This window comes from Echiichthys vipera (genome assembly GCF_963691815.1).
Source record: "Echiichthys vipera genome assembly, chromosome: 23".
Classification (NCBI taxonomy): domain Eukaryota; kingdom Metazoa; phylum Chordata; class Actinopteri; order Perciformes; family Trachinidae; genus Echiichthys; species Echiichthys vipera.
Window position 1 is genome coordinate 18,516,303 of NC_139848.1, and position 21,943 is coordinate 18,538,245.

At 42.7% G+C, this 21,943-nt stretch overlaps 1 protein-coding gene across 1 annotated transcript; it reads left to right on the forward strand.

The window, feature by feature from the left end:
- Window positions 1-5,099: 5,099 nt before the first annotated feature.
- On the forward strand, window positions 5,100-16,959 carry LOC310964974 (uncharacterized protein). The gene is made up of 3 exons (XM_083938319.1): window positions 5,100-5,300; window positions 9,161-9,526; window positions 15,262-16,959. Exons 1-3 carry the CDS (start codon window positions 5,114-5,116, stop codon window positions 16,608-16,610), a joined length of 1,902 nt encoding a protein of 633 aa, XP_083794445.1. The 5' UTR covers window positions 5,100-5,113; the 3' UTR covers window positions 16,611-16,959.
- Window positions 16,960-21,943: the final 4,984 nt, after the last annotated feature.

Here is a 21,943-nt window from a genome sequence, read left to right on the forward strand (position 1 = left end):
CGCGATGCGGAAGGACAGTGTGAGTGCGCCCTAATTCTCCTCTATTAAAAATGCTCTGGTATTAGGGAGGGCCTTCCTATATTTCTTTTTAGACTTTCTTGCCAAACTAAGTGAGATTCCTCCAGTTAAATGGAATGCCATGTACTTTCCAATTCTCACAATACTTGTTTTAATTCACGGGTTTGTGAGTTATACCATGGAGCTAACTTCCTCTGTTTTAATTATCTTCTTTTTTAACGAAGCAACAGACTCGAGTGTTGTTCGTAGTGAGCCTGCAACACTCTCAACAAGGTGATCAATTTCAGAGAAACTAACGTTAGTGCAGGAATCTGGAATATTAGGATAAGGCATTAAAGTGAATGCAGATGGAATCTGCTTGACTTCATTTAGATACAGCACTATCAGATAAACATCTAGTGTAGAAACTTTTGCCCAGAGGTGAGTAGTCCTGTAATACGAATTCCAAAATCATAAATAATGGTCTGATAAAATAGGACGCTGTGGAAAGACTATTGAGTCTTTAATTTCCACACCATAAGCCAAAACAAGGTTGAGGCAGTGATTTAAACAGTGAGTGGGTTTATGTACACTCTGACTAAAACCAATCGTGTATTAGACTGTGACTCTGTATTTTGATCCCAACGCTGGGTTGTTGTCAGGAGGTGGTGGTGGTGCAGGACTGGACAGTCAGGTCAATGTTGGCAGATAAAAGTCTTGACCCCTCCTGGTAAGGGTGCAGGCCGTCGTGTTCAAAAAGCCATACAGTTGTCCACAAGTGGAATACTTCCCCAGCCTGTATCCTTTAAGCCACATGTGCAGCTGGCAGAAGGATGTACATGACATTACCAAAACACTACGGGCGAAGCAGGCCGGGAATAATCAGTGACCTCCCCGTGTCTAGCAGGCGGTTCACCATGGACCTGAAGTTCTGCTTGAGGACCTCAGACTGGCGGTTCTTTGAATTGTTGGTACGGGCCTGCAGGACCAGCGTGGAAGCCGAGTTGTGCTGTGAACACAGCTGGAGGGCAGAGGACTCAACCTCCCTGACGCGGGCTCCAGGGCAGTCTGGCCGCCGCGTACCCTCATGTGCCTAACCATCTAGGTCCCGACAACCAGCACGGAGCAAATCCGCTGTTCCACGGGCTGCCTGGAGGTGCGCCAGCCTGCGGCTGCTCCTAACCAAGACGGGGGGGATAAGTTTGGATGAGCAGACCCCAGCTCCTGGGTCGGTCGAGAACCCTTGTTCACTCCCTGATTGAGCACTGTCCCTCTGCGGGGCGAAGGCAGGAGGTGAGGGGTGCCGAAGACTTGGGCTTGGCTCCCTGGTGGTGCCAGCGGGACTCGGTGAGTGCTGGTGCCAGAGATCCGGTGGTGATGGAGCCAGTCCATGGCAGGATAGTGTTGTCGGTGGCCGTCATGGTCCGGTCACCAGCGCTCACTCTGGAAAATGTCAGAGCCGCTGCCTTCACTGGATTTTACTGGAACTTCACAAACGTGCTTAAATTGGCACTGTCTCTTCCAGCTGGGAAGGCGACACGTGAGTATTTGCACTTGGATGAGGACAACTATGGCCCAGCAGAGACTGTCCTCTCTTTTGCTTCTTTATTTCTAGAGTGACATTACTAAGAGGATTAAACCTGAGGAAATTGTTGACAAATACGACACAAATGCCCCCTGGCGACTGTTGCTTCATTAAGGTAAGATCATAAATTGATTTGGCTTCTAATTAATAATTACTTCTGGGCTACAACAGCAAAATGAGTAGGGAATTAATAGTATTATTCAGCTGTGACATCTCAATTTGATGAACATCAGCAATATTATAGGCCTATGTATCTGCCTGACTGAGGTTAAAGGTTGTTTTTTTGTCCCATAGATTCCCCATATGTCCTGCCCTAGCACCGCCTGTCCCTGCAGCCATCACACTGAGGAATAAGTCATAGATATATTTTGCACAGGTGATTATTTTTAGTGATGAATCTACCTCTGGGTTTCAGTTCATATAAATGCAACACTACTGACTAACAGCACCAACTGAGACTTGTTATTGACCAGGACTATTTATCTGGTTAAACAAAGTAAAAGTGACGAAAACAAGTCATTAACAGTAAAGACTCTGAATGAATCCTGCAGGATCATTACAAATCCTCTGAGAATCTTCAGGAGCTAGCTGCGGCTAACAGGCTGCATGTGTGAATGTTGTAGTAGCAAACGTTAGCTTAGCATCATTAGCAAAGCAGTAGAACGAAAACAAACCTCCTCCCAGCTTCGTTTCCGGTTTTATAACCACTTCCAGCTGTTTCCGGTGTCGGTCCATCTCTGATGAACAAACAAACATCGTTTTTTCTGCCGTTATTTCGATTCAACTAACGGCTTCTCTCCGCTCGCTGCTCCCGGTGTTTAGGTCGGGAAATAATAAACGTCACTTCCGGGGAGGGCTGTCAAAATAAAAGCCTACTTACTCTTCTGCAATGGCGTACTGCTGCCCTCTACAGTGTGTTATAAACTGTAATTTTAACAGCTGTTTATATTTAGTTCTACAGTCCAATACTGTGCAAATATTCAATGAGTTTCTTTATCTTAGTCCAGTCATCCAGGTGAAATAAAGATGGCAAAGTCAAAAGTGTTTCACTGCCTCTGAAAAGCTTCCTCCTTTGTATTGTGAACTTCTTACACTGGATAAGGAGGTTTTACTGTCTCTGTGTCTCCACGTTCACATTTCCATCCAGAGCCAGGCCACATTTACAACCAGAGACTGAGACAAGAACGGGCATTGAAAGTTTGGGAAAAGTCACCAAATTTATTTGTTTTTAATGACATTGTCTGTGGATAATCTTCCACTTAATGTGATATCACTACAAATGTTTTTACTGTAGCTGTTGGTGTAACGTAACTTTTAAAAGCCTCCTACAGCTGGAGCACAATCCTGCAAGAAGTGATGTCATGTTCTTAGATATCATAATATAATATGATTATAATTGTCTTCATGTAAACTGCGTTTTCATGTATCAACTGCCTCTCTTTCTTAAACATTCTTTTTTTCAACTTTTCTTGGCTTCTATTTGATAGTGCTGCTGGAGGTTGAGAGGCAATGGGGGAGAGAGAGAGGGTGAGACACGCATCAAAGTGCTTCAGGTGGGGGTTGGACCTGGGCTGCTGCGGTGAGGAATTTTAGCCTCTGTATATAAACTATCATTTAATCTTTGTAAAGTACCTTGAGTGGCAGCTGTGGGCTGTAAATAAAGCAGCTTCGTCCTGGAAGAGGGACAATGACTGTTAGTGTCTATCACTGACACAGCGAGTGTTTCCCAAACTGAAAGGACATAATGCAGGCAGCACAAGAACTGAAAGAGCTGCTTCATTCATTCTATATATGTTTAATTTTTCCTCTCTCGTGAAAAGATATCCCTCCACAGTGTACCACAACATTAATGACATCTGAGCTACAGAGTCCCTGAGGAATGAACAACGTATTTGGAGCTTGTTCAGTGGTGGTGTTAGAATAATTGTGCATAAAGTAATCTCATATTTACTCAAATTTCCTTTACATATAATCTAACCTTACTTGGTGCGTGTGTGTATAGCCAATTTGTGAAGAGGTGTTTTTCAGGTCAAGGAAATCAGATAAGCGTGACTGTTGATGAGTCATCAAAAGGGGGTCTGTGAAAACACAGACCCTGCTCAACTGATTAATGACAGGACATGTTTTAAGGCTTCCTTAGAGTTGTAAAGTCATAAAGACAATGAATTGTCCATATGTCTTGAGTTGCAGCTGTGTGACCCCTCATCTTAAGAGTGTAAATTCATTGTAAACATTGGAAGTACCAAAAAGCCAATAAAAGGAAGGGTTCGGCAGAGATAACCCTCAGAGCGGTAGGAGATTGTAGCTGAACACACCTCTGTCCGCTTCCTTGCAAGTAAAACATATAACTCTTTTCTTTCTCTCTTTTGTTAAGTTTTGGGTGTTTTAGGTTGCTTTAACATGACAGGTGGAAAGTAACTAAGTACATTTACTCAAGTACTGTTCTTAAGTCCAATGAGACCCTCGTTATTTACTTGAGTTATGCCATGTTATACTACATTTAACATACATCTACTGCACTACATTTCAGAAGAACTTATTTTTACTACATTTGGTAATTTAGTTATAAAACTTAGTTACCTAATGTTAATAATAAGTAAATAGTGAACTGTTATAAGTAAGTAAATATAGTTATCCCCATCTTTTTCAGCTGCAGCATTAAAGTGATACTTACATTAATTATTATTATTGTTATTATTATTATTATTATTATAATAATAATAATGATAATTATTATTATTATTATTATTATTATTATCATCATCAATAATGATATCCAATAATATAATATTCTGGAATAGACCAATATGCATAATTAGTAATTTAACTTTTGCATTGCGTCACTAACATGGCTCACCAGAGCTCACTGATGGCAGCATATTTAATATGCTCAATCATCATCGTTTTAACTCACTAACTTAACAGATGATTAGAGGAAAATCTTACATATTATATTTGTGTGTAATTGTTTTCTTGTGACAGAGAATTTCCACACATATTTTAACTTCAGGAATAGCTCTGAGTACATTTTCCACCACTGAGTTTGTGTTGTTAAATGGTTTGAAGCTTTTGTTTCCACGTTTAAGAATCGACATTAAAGTTAAACAAATTGTATTATTTAATATTTTAATCATTTATCTTCTTTTGGGGAGTTTTCTGAGTAAATATATGTGACGCTTCTGGAATTTTATTTTGAAGCTAATCGTTACCGGAAGCTGTATTCTATACTGCGGCTTACGTCACACTCTGACCAAGATGGCGTCCAAAACAAACGTGTATGTTTTAGAGTTGTTGTGTTTGGAAAGTGTGCGAGAGCTCCAGCAATACTGATTCATCACAGTCTCTGTGTGTTTCTCGATAATCCTGTGCTGTTCACCTTTGTTTCCCTTCTGACTCCGGTAGCTATCCAAGTTAGCTTAGCATGCTAGCTGAAAGTTAGCAGCACGGCGCTAGTCAGAGTGACAGTTGGACGAAGTAACAGTGTTTGTGACGGAGTTTGAGTGGAGAAACAGTTCGAGTCATCGTGTGAAAATGAGTAAAGTCCAAATGCTGAGAGTGAAGCGGCGACTAACTGCAGCTGTCGAAGAGACATTTGGGCTGTTTGAAAGGACGATAGCAGAGTACGAGGAGGAACTTTGTCGTTCAAAAGAGGAAAATGAGCGACACCGGAAACTACTTGACGCCGTTGACGACCCTCAGCTTCGGCTACACAGAGCAGGTTTGTTCTCTTTACTTGCTCTTCTTTTTGTGTCCACACTGACCTCAGAACAGCCAGGTTTAAATATAAACCTGATGTAGTTAACTCCGATGACCTCCTTTTAGGGGGGAACTACTACTACTATAAGACAATCTCATAACATCTTCCCTTTTTAGATAGCGGCTTGACACAGCCCTTATTGCACTTAATTGTTTAACTGTATTGCAACTTGAATTCGAGTAAAAAACAAATTCCAGGTTGAAAAAACAAAACAAAATTGGCCCCAGCATTAAGTCCAGTCTATATGTTCAGTCTGTTTGGCACCTTCACCAGCCTGCTGCTGGCCGTCCTGTGCCCTGGTGTGGGTGGTGACCCATTGGCTGGTGAAGACCACTCTACCCTGGTGGCCTGGCTTCCTGTGCACTTGTTCCACAGTCTACGATCTTATCCACTGCATTTTGGGGTGGACTACTGGGTTGCTTAACAGGCGGGCTGCTTTGCTGCTGGCCGTGCTGCTGGGTGTGGCGCCCCGTCCCTCCGACCTCTGCTGGCTGCAGGTCCACCCGGTTCCACCTGTAGTATGTTCCTTCCACATCCATCAGGTACGATCTGGGAGCCACCTGCTGCATGCAAACTCCTCTTCTCCACCTGCCTGTCCTGTCCCCAGGCAATGGCTTCTTTCTAATGTCCTGGCCAATGCTCAGCTCAGGCCCTGGCTGACCTGTCGTACCAGGGCTTGGCTGTTTGATGTTTGACCCGCAGTTTGTCTGGAACCCTGGTGACCATGCTTGCCTCCAGGAGTGTGTCAGCCACTGGGAGCGGGGTCCTCAGTCTACGAGACATCAGCACTGGGCTGCCGAACATGCCCTCCGAGGGTATTCCTCCACTGGACAATATCCGGCCACGAGTCGGGGCCTGCACAGGCCGCCGTCTTACACAGATTCTTCACTATTTTCACAGCAGACTCTGCTTTTCCATTAGATGGATGTCTGGGTGAGGACTTAATGTATTCAAACTCCCATTCTTTTGCAAACCTTTTGAATGTTTCACAGTCAAACTGGGGCCGACAGTGTGTTATCACCCGGTCAGGCTGCCTGTGCTTTGCAATCTGGGCCTTGCATCTCAGTACTGTGGTCTCTGCTAAAAGATCTGGGAGCAATTCTATTTCCCAAAAATCTTAATAATGATCTACAAAGAGCAGACTCTTTGCCTGCCTGCCTGAAGTCCATGCTCACATACGCTGCTGCTCATGTGAGTATTCATTGCACGCTGAGTACTGGCTCACATAGTCCTTGACTTCCCTGTGCATGTTCGGCCAGTACAGCGTGTCTCTTGCCTGCCTATAGCAAGCATCTCCTTGTGCATAATTTTATTCTGTCTGAGTTAGCGCCCTTGATGCGTAACCTATTGGCTGTCCCTCTAGTAATAGGCAGCAGCCCAGTCCTTTCTGACTTGCGTCACTCTGTATGGTGACAGACGTCACGTCGTAGTATCCCAGGATCGGGGCCGCTGTGACCAGATGCTTGATCTCTTCAACTGCAGCGTCATGCATGCTGACTTTCTCAGGGTCCACCCTGAGCCCCTCTGCTGACAAAATGTGGCCATGAAATTTGACCTCCCTGACACTAAACTGCAGTTTCTTCAGACTCCGTCTAAGCTTGACCTCCCTTCACCTGTCCATGAGCTCTAGCAGTTTCCTATAACGGTCTTTTGTAGCTTCCCCATCTGTGTCCCCACACCCAACAACCAGTATATCGTCTGCAATGGGTTCTATGCCCTTGAGCCCGGCCAGTAGCTCATGCTGTTTCTGCTGATGTATCTCTGGGACCACCGATACCCCAAAAGGCAGCTTTAACCAGTGTTTTCTGCCCCACGGCATCCAAAATGTGGTTGCATAACTGCTTTCTTCATCTAGCTGACACTGTAAGAAGGCATCACACCCATCTACAAGATTGAAAACACGGGCCTTGGGCAGTTATATAAAACACTTCAAGTGTTGGTAGCTAGATTTAGTGAATTGGGTCTATGCAAATCATCAGTTTCTCTGGCTACTTGACTATCACCATGTTGCTAATCCACTCGGTTGGTTCGGACACTGAGGCTAAATATCCATCTCTTTCATGTTTGTCTAATTGAGCCTTGGCTGCATCCCTGAGAGCTACTATCTTTGTCTAACTCAAAATGAACCTTTCCTGGGAGCGATTAGACTGGTGCATTGAAAACATCGTCATAGGTTTTGATAATATGCTGCCTAGTTAGACACTCTGAGCTGCTGTGTCCTACCATAAGTAGCTCCTTAGGTATGGTGAAGTGCATCAAACCCAGACGCTTGCAGGTGTCACCCGGCAACAGGGGTCTCTGACTGCTCCTCACTGTCTCAAAGCTCAGCTTGTGCAGTTTTCCTCTCACTTCACACTCTGGTTTGATATGCCTATGGATCTTATTGAGTCTCCTCATATCTGTTATGCTCATTACGCCACAGGTCGCCCCTGAATCTAACTGGCATCTCTGGTATCCTCCATTTATCTTAATGTTAACAAACCATTTCTTTCCACATCCCTGAACTATATATGTGTCGACATTCACTGCCCATCACCCCGTCGCAGGGTTGCTGCCTGTACATCCTTTTCTTTTTCTTCTAGACACGTTGCCAGCATGTAGTCTTCACAACTATAACACAGCCCCATAACATCAGCAGAAAGGATGTCGGTGATCAACCCCAGAGATGTCTAATTAGTAGATTACACAGCAGCAGATATAGTTATCAAATATGTGTATCCAATAAGCCCAACAAAAATCAGCATTTCTCTCCCATTTGAAAACAAATTATTGTAAGTGTATATTTTTTTTGTATATCCACCTGACCTTTTTCATTCATACAACTCTGTCACCCACAGCCCAAGTACCAAAGCAGTTTACACTGTTTACAGATGTAATATCCTGAGCTGTTGTCTGTCTGCACTGTTTCTACCTGCTGTTGCCATCCTCATCCTCTCTTGTTCTTTTCTTATTAAAAAAGTCACAGATTTTCTGTGACATTATGAGGTCTGCGAGGCATAACATATGGGTGAAACATGGGTTTTTGTATGAAACTTTGTGTTGTTATGTGAAATAAAAGTCGCAGATTTTCCGCGACATTATGAGGTCTGCGAGGCATAACATATGGGTGAAACATGGGTTTTTGTATAAAACTTTGTGTTTTTATGTGAAATATTTCACTTCACCTGTTTCAAAAGTATCGGAGTCCTCCTGTCGCCAAGCAGCAAATGAAACCACCATGGTGCTCTGCGCCTTTGGGTTGTATACACGCTCAGCAGTACGTTTGAATGGAATGGAGTGGAGCCCCGTGAGCCCTGCGGGAACACAAGCAGCACATCAACACCATTTTGCTGCCCGGAGCTAAACATCAAACGCGCCCCTTCTGCTGCGGTCAATTTTAACCGTGTTGCAAATATTGCCACTGAGCTTCCATAGAACTACATTGATTTATCAATCAATGTTCGAGCACGGCTGGCGGACAATTTCAGCGAGGCGGCCGCCTCAAAATACCTGACATCTTTAATCATTTAGTAATTTAGTATTTACTAAATACTAAAGTTTAATTACTTTAGTATTAAACTAAAGTTACTAAATACTAAAGTTTAATTACTTTAGTATTTAGTTATTATTTAGTAATCATTCAATAAGGCTACTGGTTTGACCATGTGATTCTTAGTGCACTCTTTCATAAATTCACCTTTCCAAATAAAGATAAAAATGGGACAAATTGATAAATCATGTAAAATCTAAGGCCCGACTGATTGGGGATTTGTGAGACTGTAACAATTACATTCACAGTGTAGAGTGCACATCATTAATGGTTCTTTTTTTTCTCATTGAAGAGGCTCCTCCTGAGCAGAAGGAGGGGAGCTTCAGACTGGACCAGGTGGTTAAACACATTAAAGAGGAACAGCAGGACTTCTGGACCAGTCAGGAGGGAGAGCAGCTTCAAAATTATGATACCACCAAGTTCCCATCTACTTCTGTCCCTGTGAAGAGTGAAGATGATGAAGAGAAACCTCAGTCGTCCTCACTGCTGAGAGCATTGATTAAGCAGCAACTAACTGCAGCTGTTGAAGAGACATTTGGGCTGTTTGAAAGGAGGATAGCAGAGTACGAGGAGGAACTTTGTCGTTCAAAAAAGGAAAACGAGCGACAGAAACTGCTGGACTCTGTTTTCAACCCTCAGCTTCAGTTACACAGAGCAGGTTTGTTCACTTTTACTTTTCTGCACAGAAGCTAAGTCTCTCTAAAGATATCATAATGGGGCGTGGGTTTTCTACCACCTGAGTTCTGCCTTTATACACTTTGGTTCTTCTTTTATCCGTGTGTCTTTCCTCGATGGTGCTTTTGTCTTTCCAGACCGACTTTGCTCCTCATACTGTATAAACATATGTAATTGACCACAGCTGTAAGGTGCTGGAAGAGCTAGAAAAGTATTTAGTATTGACATTGGAAAAGATGAAGTTTAAGTTTAGTTCATTTGAAAACAGGGACAGTGCACAAAAATAACATTACTGTAAATGCGCCAGAATTAGCCAAGAGGCTATTTTTCATCTGTAGTCCCTAGACAGATGTTAAAGTCACCCTAAAAACAGAACAGAATATAGAATATAGAAACAATTAGATTAAAATTACAAAGTTACTATCCAGGGCAATCTACAAAACATGCACAGCAGTTAACATGACAAAATAGTATATATAACATCAATTTAGAAAACATCATTCAAGACGCAAGACACATCACACCACAGCATGCAAAGCAGAAGCACAAAAACAAAATGCATATAACATGATAAAAACAAGACCACAATAAGACAGCACGCAGTAAAAAGAGAAGAAAGAGAAGATGGCTACAGGGTCAGCACAGACGGACCGAGGACAGGAAGGTGTAATCAAGTGTTAGTGCTGACAGAGCTGAGCACCAATTAACCATCGCTTCAAATGAGCTCTGAATAAACTATAGCTATTCAGGTCCCTTATAGGTGCTGGGATGAAAATCCATTTTAGTGCAGCTCTAACACAGAATGCAGACTGACTAAAATAACTTTTCCTAAGTGGAATAATACAGTCTTCTTGCTGCACCTCTTGTGAACCCATTTGCAGTTGTTCTTATGTTGACGAACTGTCTGAGCGGAGGAGAGGTGGAACCATGTATAATCTTGTACATAAGACAAGTATTTACATATTTAATCAAATTGTCCCAACTCAGCAGGTTATATTTTCTTACTATTGAGCAATGATGAAAATCCACTGGTTTCTTGTCAAGGATTTTAACTGGCCGTTTATACAGTGATTCTATTGGTTTTAGAGTTAGTGTGTTACTAGCCTGTGACCATATAGTTAAACAGTAGATGATGTGGGAAAAACCATAGAATGCATCTTAGCCGCCTCTGATAATCTCGAATGAACCTGAAGTTTGAGAGATTGAATTTGACCCGGTTACAGACCTTTTTCACCTGAGCCTTGAAAGAAAGTTTAGAGTCAACCAAAACACCAAGGTACTTGTATTCAGATACAACCTGTAGCCTCTCCCCTGATACAAAGATATCCGGCTCAACACTAGGATTGTTCTTCTTGGTGAAACACATACATACTGTTTTAGACAAATTCAGCTGCAAACAGCATTGCTTTAACCATGCTGTTACATGAGTCATGGAGTTTGTAAGTTTATCAGCAACCTGTGTCATGCTGCTACCATGTACATAAATTACTGTGTCATCAGCATACATTTGGATGTTGGCATCTGGATATACATATGGTAAGTCATTGATATATAATGCAAATAGCAAAGGGCCCAGTATGGATCCTTGTGGGACTCCTGTGGATAGATGAAGAGCAGCCGATTGATGATTCTGTACCTGAACCGACTGAGATCGATTTGACAAATATGATTCAATCCACTTAAGTGTATCTGAACAAAAATTAAACTAGCTTACTTTGACATGAGAATTCTATGATGAACAGTATCAAATGCCTTCTTGAGGTCAAGGAACACAGCTCCAACAACACCACCTTTATCCAGTAGAGATTAGATTTTTTTCTGTTAAAAAACAGTTGGCTGTTTCAGTTGAATAATTGGCTCTGAAGCTGAATTGCATTGGGTGCAGAGTAAAAGAGCTATTGTTTAAATGGCAGGTGATTTGTTCAGCTACTACTTTCTCTGCAACCTTTGACACTGTAGGTAAGATACTGATAGGTCTGTAACTGCAGGTTAAACCCTGATATGAAAGCCACCAACTATAACAGTCAAAATACACAAGGCAGTAAGTAAATTCAGAGTCAAGTCATCAAAACACGTGCACCGTAATTTGTGCACTGGTCTCATTTAACCAAGTTTTACTTTAAATATAAAATCAAGGTTTCTCTTGGTAATAAAATCAGAAATGAGTAGTGTGTCGCCAGCCAGAGACCTAATATTTAATAAAGCTAAGTTTAGTGTACTAACCTCAATCTGACAGATACTTTATCTTATCGGACTCTGGTTGTGAATCATCCACAGACTGTGTGCTTTGAGTACACTTGTTCATCCTGACTGGTCAAAACAGGAATGCTTTGGTCTGTCTCAACAACTGCTTAAGATACCTGATGGGACAAGAACAGGGACCTGTTTTTCTGTTGTTTTTTTTTTGTCTTTCCTGCAGCTGCAACTGTGTTGTTTTTCTCTGTAATTATGTTTTTAACTTCTTGGTAAATGGACTTGTACTTATATAGCGCTTTTCTAGTCTTCTGACTACTCAAAGCGCTTTCACACTACTTGACACATTTAGACATTCACACAGATGGCGGTGGACAATCTAACCCTTCACACCACATTTACACACCCACGCGCAGCACAGGGAGCAATTCAGGGTTCAGTGTCTTGCCCAAGGACACTTCCACATGAGGACCGGGGGAGCCACTCTTTTACTGAGCCACAGCCGCCTCTTGGTGTCAGTTTTATAGTTTGCCCTGCGCTCTTCTTCCTGTGGACCATGTTTGTGATTGTTCACCTGCGGAACTCACTCATGGCTGGATTCTGAAACACTGTGGCACGTTCAGTTTGAGAACAGTGCACACTTTTTTTATATTGAACATGCCCCAGGCTTTGAGGTATGTTTTCCCACATAAGGTGGGTGTGTCAGACGTGTTACCCAATCAGCAGCGACATGCATGTAAACTTGGGGTTGAGTTATCACGTTAATATCCACTGTCGTCCTTTGACCGCTTAGCATGACTGCGATTTTTAGTTAGTGAAGCCAGATGACCAAAAGATAAGGCGTTTTTCCATTAGGGTGAAATGTGGTCGCTCTGAAAGTTGTTTGACTACCTCAGTGACTTCCATCTCATCTCATCTCATCTTCATCCGCTTATCCGGGGTCGGGTTGCGGGGGCAGCAGCTTTAGCAGGGGACCCCAAACTTCCCTTTCCCGGGCCACATTAACCAGCTCTAACTGGGGGATCCCGAGGCGTTCCCAGGCCAGTGTGGAGATATAATCTCTCCACCTAGTCCTGGGTCTTCCCCGAGGCCTCCTCCCAGCTGGACGTGCCTGGAACACCTCCCTAGGGAGGCGCCCAGGGGGCATCCTTACTAGATGCCCGAACCACCTCAACTGGCTCCTTTCAACGCTAAGGAGCAGCGGCTCTACTCCGAGTTCCTCACGGATGGCTGAACTTCTCACCCTATCTCTAAGGGAGACTCCAGCCACCCTCCTGAGAAAACCCATTTCGGCCACTTGTACCCGCGACCTGGTTCTTTCGGTCATGACCCAACTTTCATGACCGTAGGTGAGGGTAGGAACGAAGATTGACCGGTAGATCGAGAGCTTTGCCTTCCGGCTCAGCTCTCTTTTCGTCACAACGGTGCGGTAGAGCGACTGCAACACCGCCCCCGCTGCTCCGATTCTCCTGCCAAACTCACGCTCCATCGTCCCCTCACTCGTGAACATGATCCCGAGGTACTTGAACTCCTTCATTTCAGTGACTTCCGCCATGGATATTGACAATGATTCCCCATAAGCCTCCAGCTCTGCCTCTACAAAAGAGGGCGTGTTAGTTGGATTACGGAGATCCTCAAAGTGCTCCTTCCACTGCCCGACTACCTCATCAGCTGAGGTCACCAGCGTCCCGTCCTTACTGTAAACAGCTTGGACGGTTCCCCGTTTCCCCCTCCTGAGATGTCGAATGGTTTTCCAGAAGCCCCTTGGTGCTTCCCGAAAGTCCTTCTCCATGACTTCTCCGAACTCCTCCCACACCCGCTGCATTGCCTCTGACACAGCAGAGGCTGCAGCCCTTCTGGCCTGTCGGTACCTTGCAACTGCCTCCGGAGTCTTCTGGGATAACATATCCTGGAAGGCCTCCTTCAGTCGGACAGCCTCCCTGACCACCGGTGTCCACCACGGTGTTCGAGGGTTACCGCCCCTTGAGGCACCTAAAACCTTGAGACCACAGCTCACCGCTGCAGCTTCAGCAATGGAATCTTTGAACATTGCCCACTCAGCTACAATGCCCACAACCTCCACAGGGATGCCAGAAAAGCTCCGCCGGAAGTGTGAGTTAAAGATCTCTCGGACAGGGAGCTCCTCCAGACATTCCCAGTTCACCCGCACTACTAGTTTGGGCTTACTTGGTCTGTACAGAATCTTCCCCCATCCTCTGACCCAACTCATCACTAGATGGTAATCAGTTGACAGCTCTGCCCCTCTCTTCACTCGAGTGTCCAAAACATACTGCCTCAGATCAGATGATACGATCACAAAATCGATCATCGACCTAGGGTTCTCTGGTACAATCTACACTTATGAGCATCCTTATGTTCGAACATGGTGTTAGTAATAGACATCCATGACTAGCACAGAAGTCTAATAACTGACGACCACCACGGAGGCCGTTCCTCCCAATCACGGCTCTCCAGATGTCTCCATCATTGCCCACGTGGGTGTTGAAGTCTCCCAGCAGAACTATGGAGTCCCCTACTGGAGCCCCATGCAGGACTCCATTCAGGGTCTCCATGAAGGCTGAATACTCTGTACTGCTGTTTGGTGCATATGCACAAACAACGGTCAGTTTTCCCCCCCTACCACCTGCAGGCGTAAGGAGGCGACCCTCTCGTCCACCGGGGTGAACTCCAACACCGCGGCGCTCAGCCGGGGGCTTGTGAGTATCCCCACACAGCAGAGGCTGCAGCCCTTCTGGCCTGTCGGAGTTGCCAGGCGCCTCACACCCTTGGCAACTCCAGAGAAGAATATGGTCCAACCCCTATCCAACCGAGACTGTGTGTGGAGGTAAGCCCCACCAGATCTAACTGGTAGTGATCCACCTCCCGCACAAGCTCTGGCTCCTTCCCAGACAGAGAGGTGATATTCCAAGTCCCCAGAGCCAGCCTCTGCTGACTGTGTCTGGTCTGTCGAGGCCCCTCACCTTCACTGCCACCCGTGCAGCAGCACACCCGACCCAAGTGGTTCCTCCTGTGAGTGGTGGGCCCACAGGATGATGAGGAGGGAGGTGCCACGTCACTTTTTCAGACTGTGCCCGGCCGTGCTCCGTGGCAAACCCAACCACCAAGCGCTCGCCGGCTGGAGCCAGGCCCAGACCGTGGCCCAGACCTTCCTCCGGGCAGGGTCTCTCTTCCTCTTCCTCGTTTGTCCATTGAGTCTTTGTGAACCATTCGTAGTCCGACCCCTCGCCTGAGACCACTCCAGGCAACACAGCCCTCAGGTTCACAGGGACACAAACTTCTCCACCACGATAAGGTGATGGTTCCCGGAGAGGCTCCATTTTAATGTGAACCTTATTTATCTCCAGAAGTAGTTTTTTTACAGATCATCAGCTGAACTTCCTGAACATGATCAAAGTTCTATCACATCATTATGGTTATTTTTTACTGAATCTCTTCTTTTCAATTCATGAGGATACAAAATACATCTGATGTTTGCACTACTTATTGTTTCATTCTGTCCTGCAGATGTCCAGCAGCTGTTGGTGGTTAAAGAAGAGGTTCCCACTGAGCAGCAGGAGTGGAGCTCCAGTCTCAACCAGGAGGACCCAGAGCACCCACATATTAAAGAGGAACAGAAGGAACTCTGGACCAGTAAGGAGGGAGAGCAGCTTCAGGGACTGGAGGAGGCTGATATCAAGATCCCTTTCACTCCAGTCTCTGTGAAGGGTGAAGAAGATGATGAAGAGAAACCTCAGTCCTCACAGCATCATCAAAGAGAAACTGAACAGATGGAATCTGATGGAGAGGACTGTGGAGGACCAGAACCAGTCAGGAACGCAGATCCAGATAGACATCCACAGCCTGATACTGATGACAAGACCGGAGACTCTTCTGAACCTGAGACTAATGACAGTGATGATTGGAAGGAGACAAAAGAACCTCAGTCAGGTTTAAACTCTCTAGAAAATGATGTTCCTGTCAATGATCGGAGATCTGGTGAGAAACCATTTAGCTGTTCTGAGTGTGGGAAAAGATTTAGCGCCAAGAAACATCTGAATAGACACATGAGAATCCACACAGGAGAAAATATGTACACCTGCTCAGTTTGTGAGAGATCTTTTTTAGATAGACGAGATTTAACGGTACACATGAGAAGCCACACAGGAGAGAAACCGTTCAGCTGCTCTGTTTGCAACAAAGGATTTACAGCGAAGCAAACTCAGAAGGAACATATGAGAATTCACACAGGAGAGAAACTGTTCACCTGCTCTGTTTGTACTAAAGGGTTTACAATGAAGCCAGCTCTTAAGAAACATATGAGAATTCACACAGGAGAGAAACCTTTCACCTGCTCTGTTTGCAATAAAGGATTCGCGCAGTCGACAGCTCTGAAGACACACATGAGAATCCACACAGGAGAGAAACCTTTTACCTGCTCTGTTTGCAATAAAGGATTTACAATGAAGCAAACTCTAAAGGAACATATGAGAATTCATACAGGAGAGAAACCTTTCACCTGCTCTGTTTGCAATAAAGGATTTACAGTAAAGCAAGCTCTGAAGAAACATATGAGCATTCACACAGGAGAGAAACCTTTCACCTGCTCTGTTTGCAATAAAGGATTTCCAGTAAAGCAAACTCTCAAGGATCATATTAAAATCCACACAGGAGAGAGACCTTTCACCTGCTCTGTTTGCAATAAAGGATTCACAATGAAGCAAACTCTCAAGAATCATATGAGAATCCACACAGGAGAGAAACCTTTCACCTGCTCTGTTTGTGACAATGGCTTTGTGTGGAAAGAGCAACTCAAAAAACACATGTTAACTCATACTGGAGAAAAAAACAACCAAAAATCTGTTGAGAAAGTGTAAAAAAATGTTTAATGTACAAAATGCCAAGAGTGTTCGTGAAGCAGTGACTTACTGCGTCTGCTAAACAGATATTTGGGCTGTTTGAAATGCTTTTAGTGGACAAAAAAAAAGGGGAAAAAGGATCAGTTTTCATGCAATAATATCACAAACACGCAATTAATTACACATTTTATAAAATTACAATATAATACATTTTAAGTCACTGTTCTGTTTTTTATCTAAAAAGGGAGCTTCAAAGTTAAAATACCATCAAATAGTCATCTCTAAGCTGCTGGAAACTCAATTTCCTTGCGGGAGTTCATCCCGCTTTCCCTTTCGGTAATGTGTGATGATGATATATCTAACTGACATGCCCAAAATAAATAAATAAATAAAACATAATCATGTTTGAACTGTCATTAAAATGAATTCCTTGATGGGTTATAAGACATTTTCAATAAACTCCTGTTATGGGTGACCACTATGTTGATGTCGGCTTTCAGTTGATTTAACTGTACAGTTTCTGAAAATCTTCTATAAAAGTCTGCTCAACATACATTATTACACAATCATATTTTCATCATTGAACTGTCTCCATCTGTTACTATTTTTAATGTGGCTGTTTAAACTAAGATCATAGTCAACAATAACACTAAGGGGCAGCTGTTGGTGGTTAAAGAAATGTAGTTTCGGCAGTCGTAAGGTAACATAACTGTTATATACATTATGTATCAGTGCATGTTTTGTCATGTTTACCGGCTCCTTTTCATACAGCTGGACAAAGTGGACAAATCAGTTCAGGTTAGCAGAGATCCCGAACAATCGGACAGAGATTCCAACACCAAATGCACTGTTCACCACTGGTGTCTCCAGGGCAGACAAAGTGGCCCTCCAAGTAGTTTAAAAGCATTATAGGCAGCTATATTCTGTGTGTGAGTGTCTGTCTGTCTGTCGGCAGGGTTCCTATGCAGTTTGGAATTTAATTTGAGTCATTTCTAGGTCTGGATAAGTTTGGAAAAAGAGAAAAAGAGTTGTGTTGTTTCCAGACTATTATCTCACTTTCTAAATTAAAATATATGAATATATACAAATAAAAACAAATTTACTAACCCAACATGGCCGAGCTGTAGAAACTAAGTAGGTTGGCTGTAGCATGGTGTCAGGTTGCCATGGTTACCGTTTGCTGTGCAACTGTGATTCTCATTTATTGAATTTTTTCCATACGTGTCGTCTAAATTGTATGTGATTTATTTTTATTTATTTACTTGTCTCATAGACTCTATTCCAACTAGGTTACTTAAATAAGTGTTACCTGTAGTTAGCACTCCTGTATTAAATATGATTAACATGTCTTTATCAGCAGGTTATGTATCACAGTCTTTTAAAGTAGCTGTAATTAAACCTCTTCTTAAAAAGCCCAGTCTTAAACCAGAAGTACTAGCCAACTATAGACCGATATCTAACCTTCCTTTTCTCTCTAAGATCCTCAAGAAATTAGTCACGAATCAACTGTGTGACTTTTTACATAATAATGAGTTATTTGAGGACTTCCAGTCAGGATTTAGAGCGAATCATTGCACTGAGACAGCACTGGTAAAAATTACTAACGACCTTCTAATAGCTTCAGACAAAGGACTTGTCTCTGTACTTGTTTTACTAGATCTTATCGCTGCCTTCGACACTGTTGACCACTGCATCCTGCTACAGAGACTGGAGCATCTAATTGGCCTTAATGGAACCACACAGAGCTGGTTTAAGTCTTATTTAGCAGAAAGATCTCAGTTTGTACATGTTAACGACAAATCCTTCATGCACACTAAAGTCAGAGTTCCACAGGGTTCTGTCCTGGGACCGATTCTATTCACCTTATATATACTTCCCTTAGGAAATATAAGGAAGCACTCCATAAACTTTCATTGTTATGCTGATGATACAAAATTATATTTGTCGATCAAACAAGCAGAAACCGATCAGTTAGATAAACTTCAAATGTGCATTAAGGAAATAAAAGGCTGGATGACCTGTAATTTTCTGATGTTAAACTCAGATAAACCTAAGTCATTGTACTTGGCCCCAAAGGCCTCCCAAACCCAATAGCTAAAGATATCGTTACTCTGGATGATGTAGTGTTGTCCTCCAGCACCACAGTAAGAAATCTGGGTGTTATTTCTGATCAGGATATGTCCTTCGATTCTCAAATAAAACTAACAACAAGGACTGTATATTTTCACCTGCGTAATATTACGAAAATTAGGAACATTGTGTCTCAGAAAGATGCAGAGAAACTAGTCTATGCATTTGTTACTTCTAGGCTGGACTTCTGCAACTCCTTATTATCAGGCTGCTCCAGTAAGTCTGTTAAGAGTCTCCAGTTGGTCCAAAATGCTGCAGCTCGTGCACTAACTAAAACAAATCGAAGAGAACATATTTCTCCAGTATTAGCTTCTTTGCACTGGCTACCTGTAAAATCTAGAATAGAAGTTAAAATCCTTCTCCTTACCTACAAAGCTCTTATTGGTCAGGCTCCGTCGTATCTTAAAGAGCTCATAGTACGGTATTACCCGACTAGATCTCTGCGCTCTGAGAATGCAGGGCTACTCGTCGTTCCTAGAGTCTCCAAAAGTAGAAATGGAGGCAGAGCCTTCAGCTACCAAGCTCCTCTCCTGTGGAACAAACTCCCAAATGTTATTCGGGAGGCAGACACTGTCCCCTTATTTAAAGGTAAACTTAAAACTTTCCTTTTTGATAAAGCTTACAGCTAGGGCTTACGATGAGACTTTATTCTGCTTAATTATGCTGCTATAGGCCTAGTCTGCCGGGGGATAATACTTTTCCTGATACTCTGAGCTTCTCTCCTCTCTGTCTGAATCATCCATGTCCCATCAATGCATGTTACTGATTCAGCTTCTTCCCCAGAGCTGTTTGTGCTTTGTCGTCTCGCAGGTCTCTGCTGTTCGTGGTGGTGCTTGCTGCCGTGGTCCTACATGACGCTTCCTGCTGCTATTGTCACTGTTACTCATATATACTATCACTAGTTTAATAAACTATAAAATTTGTAGCTGTATCGTAGCTGCTATTGCCACTATCAATGATGAGATTGATCATGTTTGCCACCATAATAATTATCATTTTCATATTCTGTCACCTAAGCTGTGCTTGTTTCTACTATTCTGTTGTATTAACTGTCTTAACATATACGTCATATTCACATTACTATAAATATTATAGTTACTGTTAGGCTTTGCTTGCATCTCTGGAAGTGTGTCTGTCTGTCTCTCTCTGTCCATCTGTGTGTCTTTTCTCTCTTTCTCTCTCCTTTTCTTCCTCCCCAACCGGTCAAGACAGATGGCCGTCCTCCACAGAGCTGGGTCTGTCTGACGTTTCTGCCTGTTATAGGGAAGGTTTTCGTTGCCACTGTACTCTACAGAGGAATTGTTGGGTCTATGTAAATCATAAATAAGTCATTGAGTGTGGTCTTTACCTACTCTGTAAAGTGTCCTGAGATAACTTTTGTTATGATTTGACACTATAAATAAAATTGAATTGAATTGAATTGAATCATGTTTGCCACCATAATTGCTGTCATTGTCCTAGTCTATCACCTTAGCTGTGCTTGTTTCTACTATTCTGTTGTATTAACTGCCTTAACATTTAAGTCATAATCACATTACTATAGATATTATTATAGTTACTGTTAGGCTTTGGTTGCTTGCATCTCTGTAAGTGTGTCTGTCTGTCTCTCTCTGTCCATCTGTGTGTCTTTTCTCTCTTTCTCTCTCCTTTTCTTACTCCCCAACCGGTGCAGACAGATGTCCGTCCTCCACAGAGCTGGGTCTGTCCGACGTTCCTGCCTGTTAAAGGGAAGGTTTTTGTTGCCACCGTACTCTACGGGGGAATTGTTGGGTCTATGTAAATCATAAATAAGTCAAAGTGTGGTCTTTACCTACTCTGTAAAGTGTCCTGAGATAACTTTTGTTTTGGTTTGACACCATAAATAAAATTGAATTGAATTGAACAGTATGTTTACTCCATCTAAAGCCAATGAAGCACAGATTTCTGTTTTCTTCTGTACTTCCGGGTTAATTCTCCATCTCTACTGTTCCTGTCTGTAGAGTTACAGGTTCACTTATTAATGTAATTATCCATCTCTACTGTTCCTGTCTGTAGAGTTACAGGTTCAGTTATTAATTTAATTATCCATCTCTACTGTTCCTGTCTGTAGAGTTACAGGTTCAGTTATTAATTTAATTATCCATCTCTACTGTTCCTGTCTGTAGAGTTACAGGTTCACTTATTAATTAGCATTTAGCTTGAGTTAACTGCTGTGCATTGAACATGTCTCTGTTTGGAGTTCATTGACTTATATAAAAAAGGTCTTGTAATTACTTGGAAACCTAATGGCATACATAGTCAGAATTTAACATACGTGTTAAAAGTTGGATTTACAATCATTTCTTTACATAATAAGCATCTAATAATTGGTATTCAGATGATTAATATTGACTGAAAAATCCTCAGAGAAGTCTGGAAATTTGAGTCTGAAAAAGTCTGGAATTCTTGAATGGAAAATGTGTCGGTGTGATCCATTTATACAAGATAAAGATGTAACATTCATCCATTTATAGACTGGCAGTGTTTTGTGTGTAAATATGTCACACCTGTTATGTAAAAATTAGTTTTTTAAAGTGTAATAAAGATGCTTCTTCTAGATCTAAAAACATTGATTTATTATTCTATAATTGTAAAACATTATGTATGTATTAATTACAATTGAGGAGGTTACTGTGTAAGTGATGAGCTGCATTAATTATCCTCTGTGGTCCTGTGCTAAAAAAACTCAGCCTCTGTAGCTGTGCTAAAAAAGTTAATGTCCAGCCCTGGACTGTCATGGAACTTTCCATCTGGTTCGATGTCCATATATCCGTTGTGAAGCTGAGTGCTGTAGAGCTTTTAATCTTGTCCAGAAGGGATTCTTCTTTTAGTGTTTTTGCTTGTAGTCTCTTGCATCACAGTGTCACGTTTAAGGTTTACTCTACCCTGGCTCGAGGAATTCGACCAGTGTTTAAAACCTTCACTGCTTACAATGTTTACTGATCTCATGTCGAGGGCAATGAAATTGGCCATTTTGGTCCATGATATCTTTTATGGGAAGAGACATCTTTTCCGACATGAGTGGCTATTAATCAACTGTCTAACCACGATGTTGAAGGGACCTGCATGTGTGGGAAATAACCAGAGCTATCTTTCTTTCTTTGTAAGTGTTGTAAATCATTGGTTCCTGTATGTTGATTAACATAACAGTCAAGCTGTGAATGAGTGCTGGGGGGATTACCGAGAGGAGTCACATGGTTTGC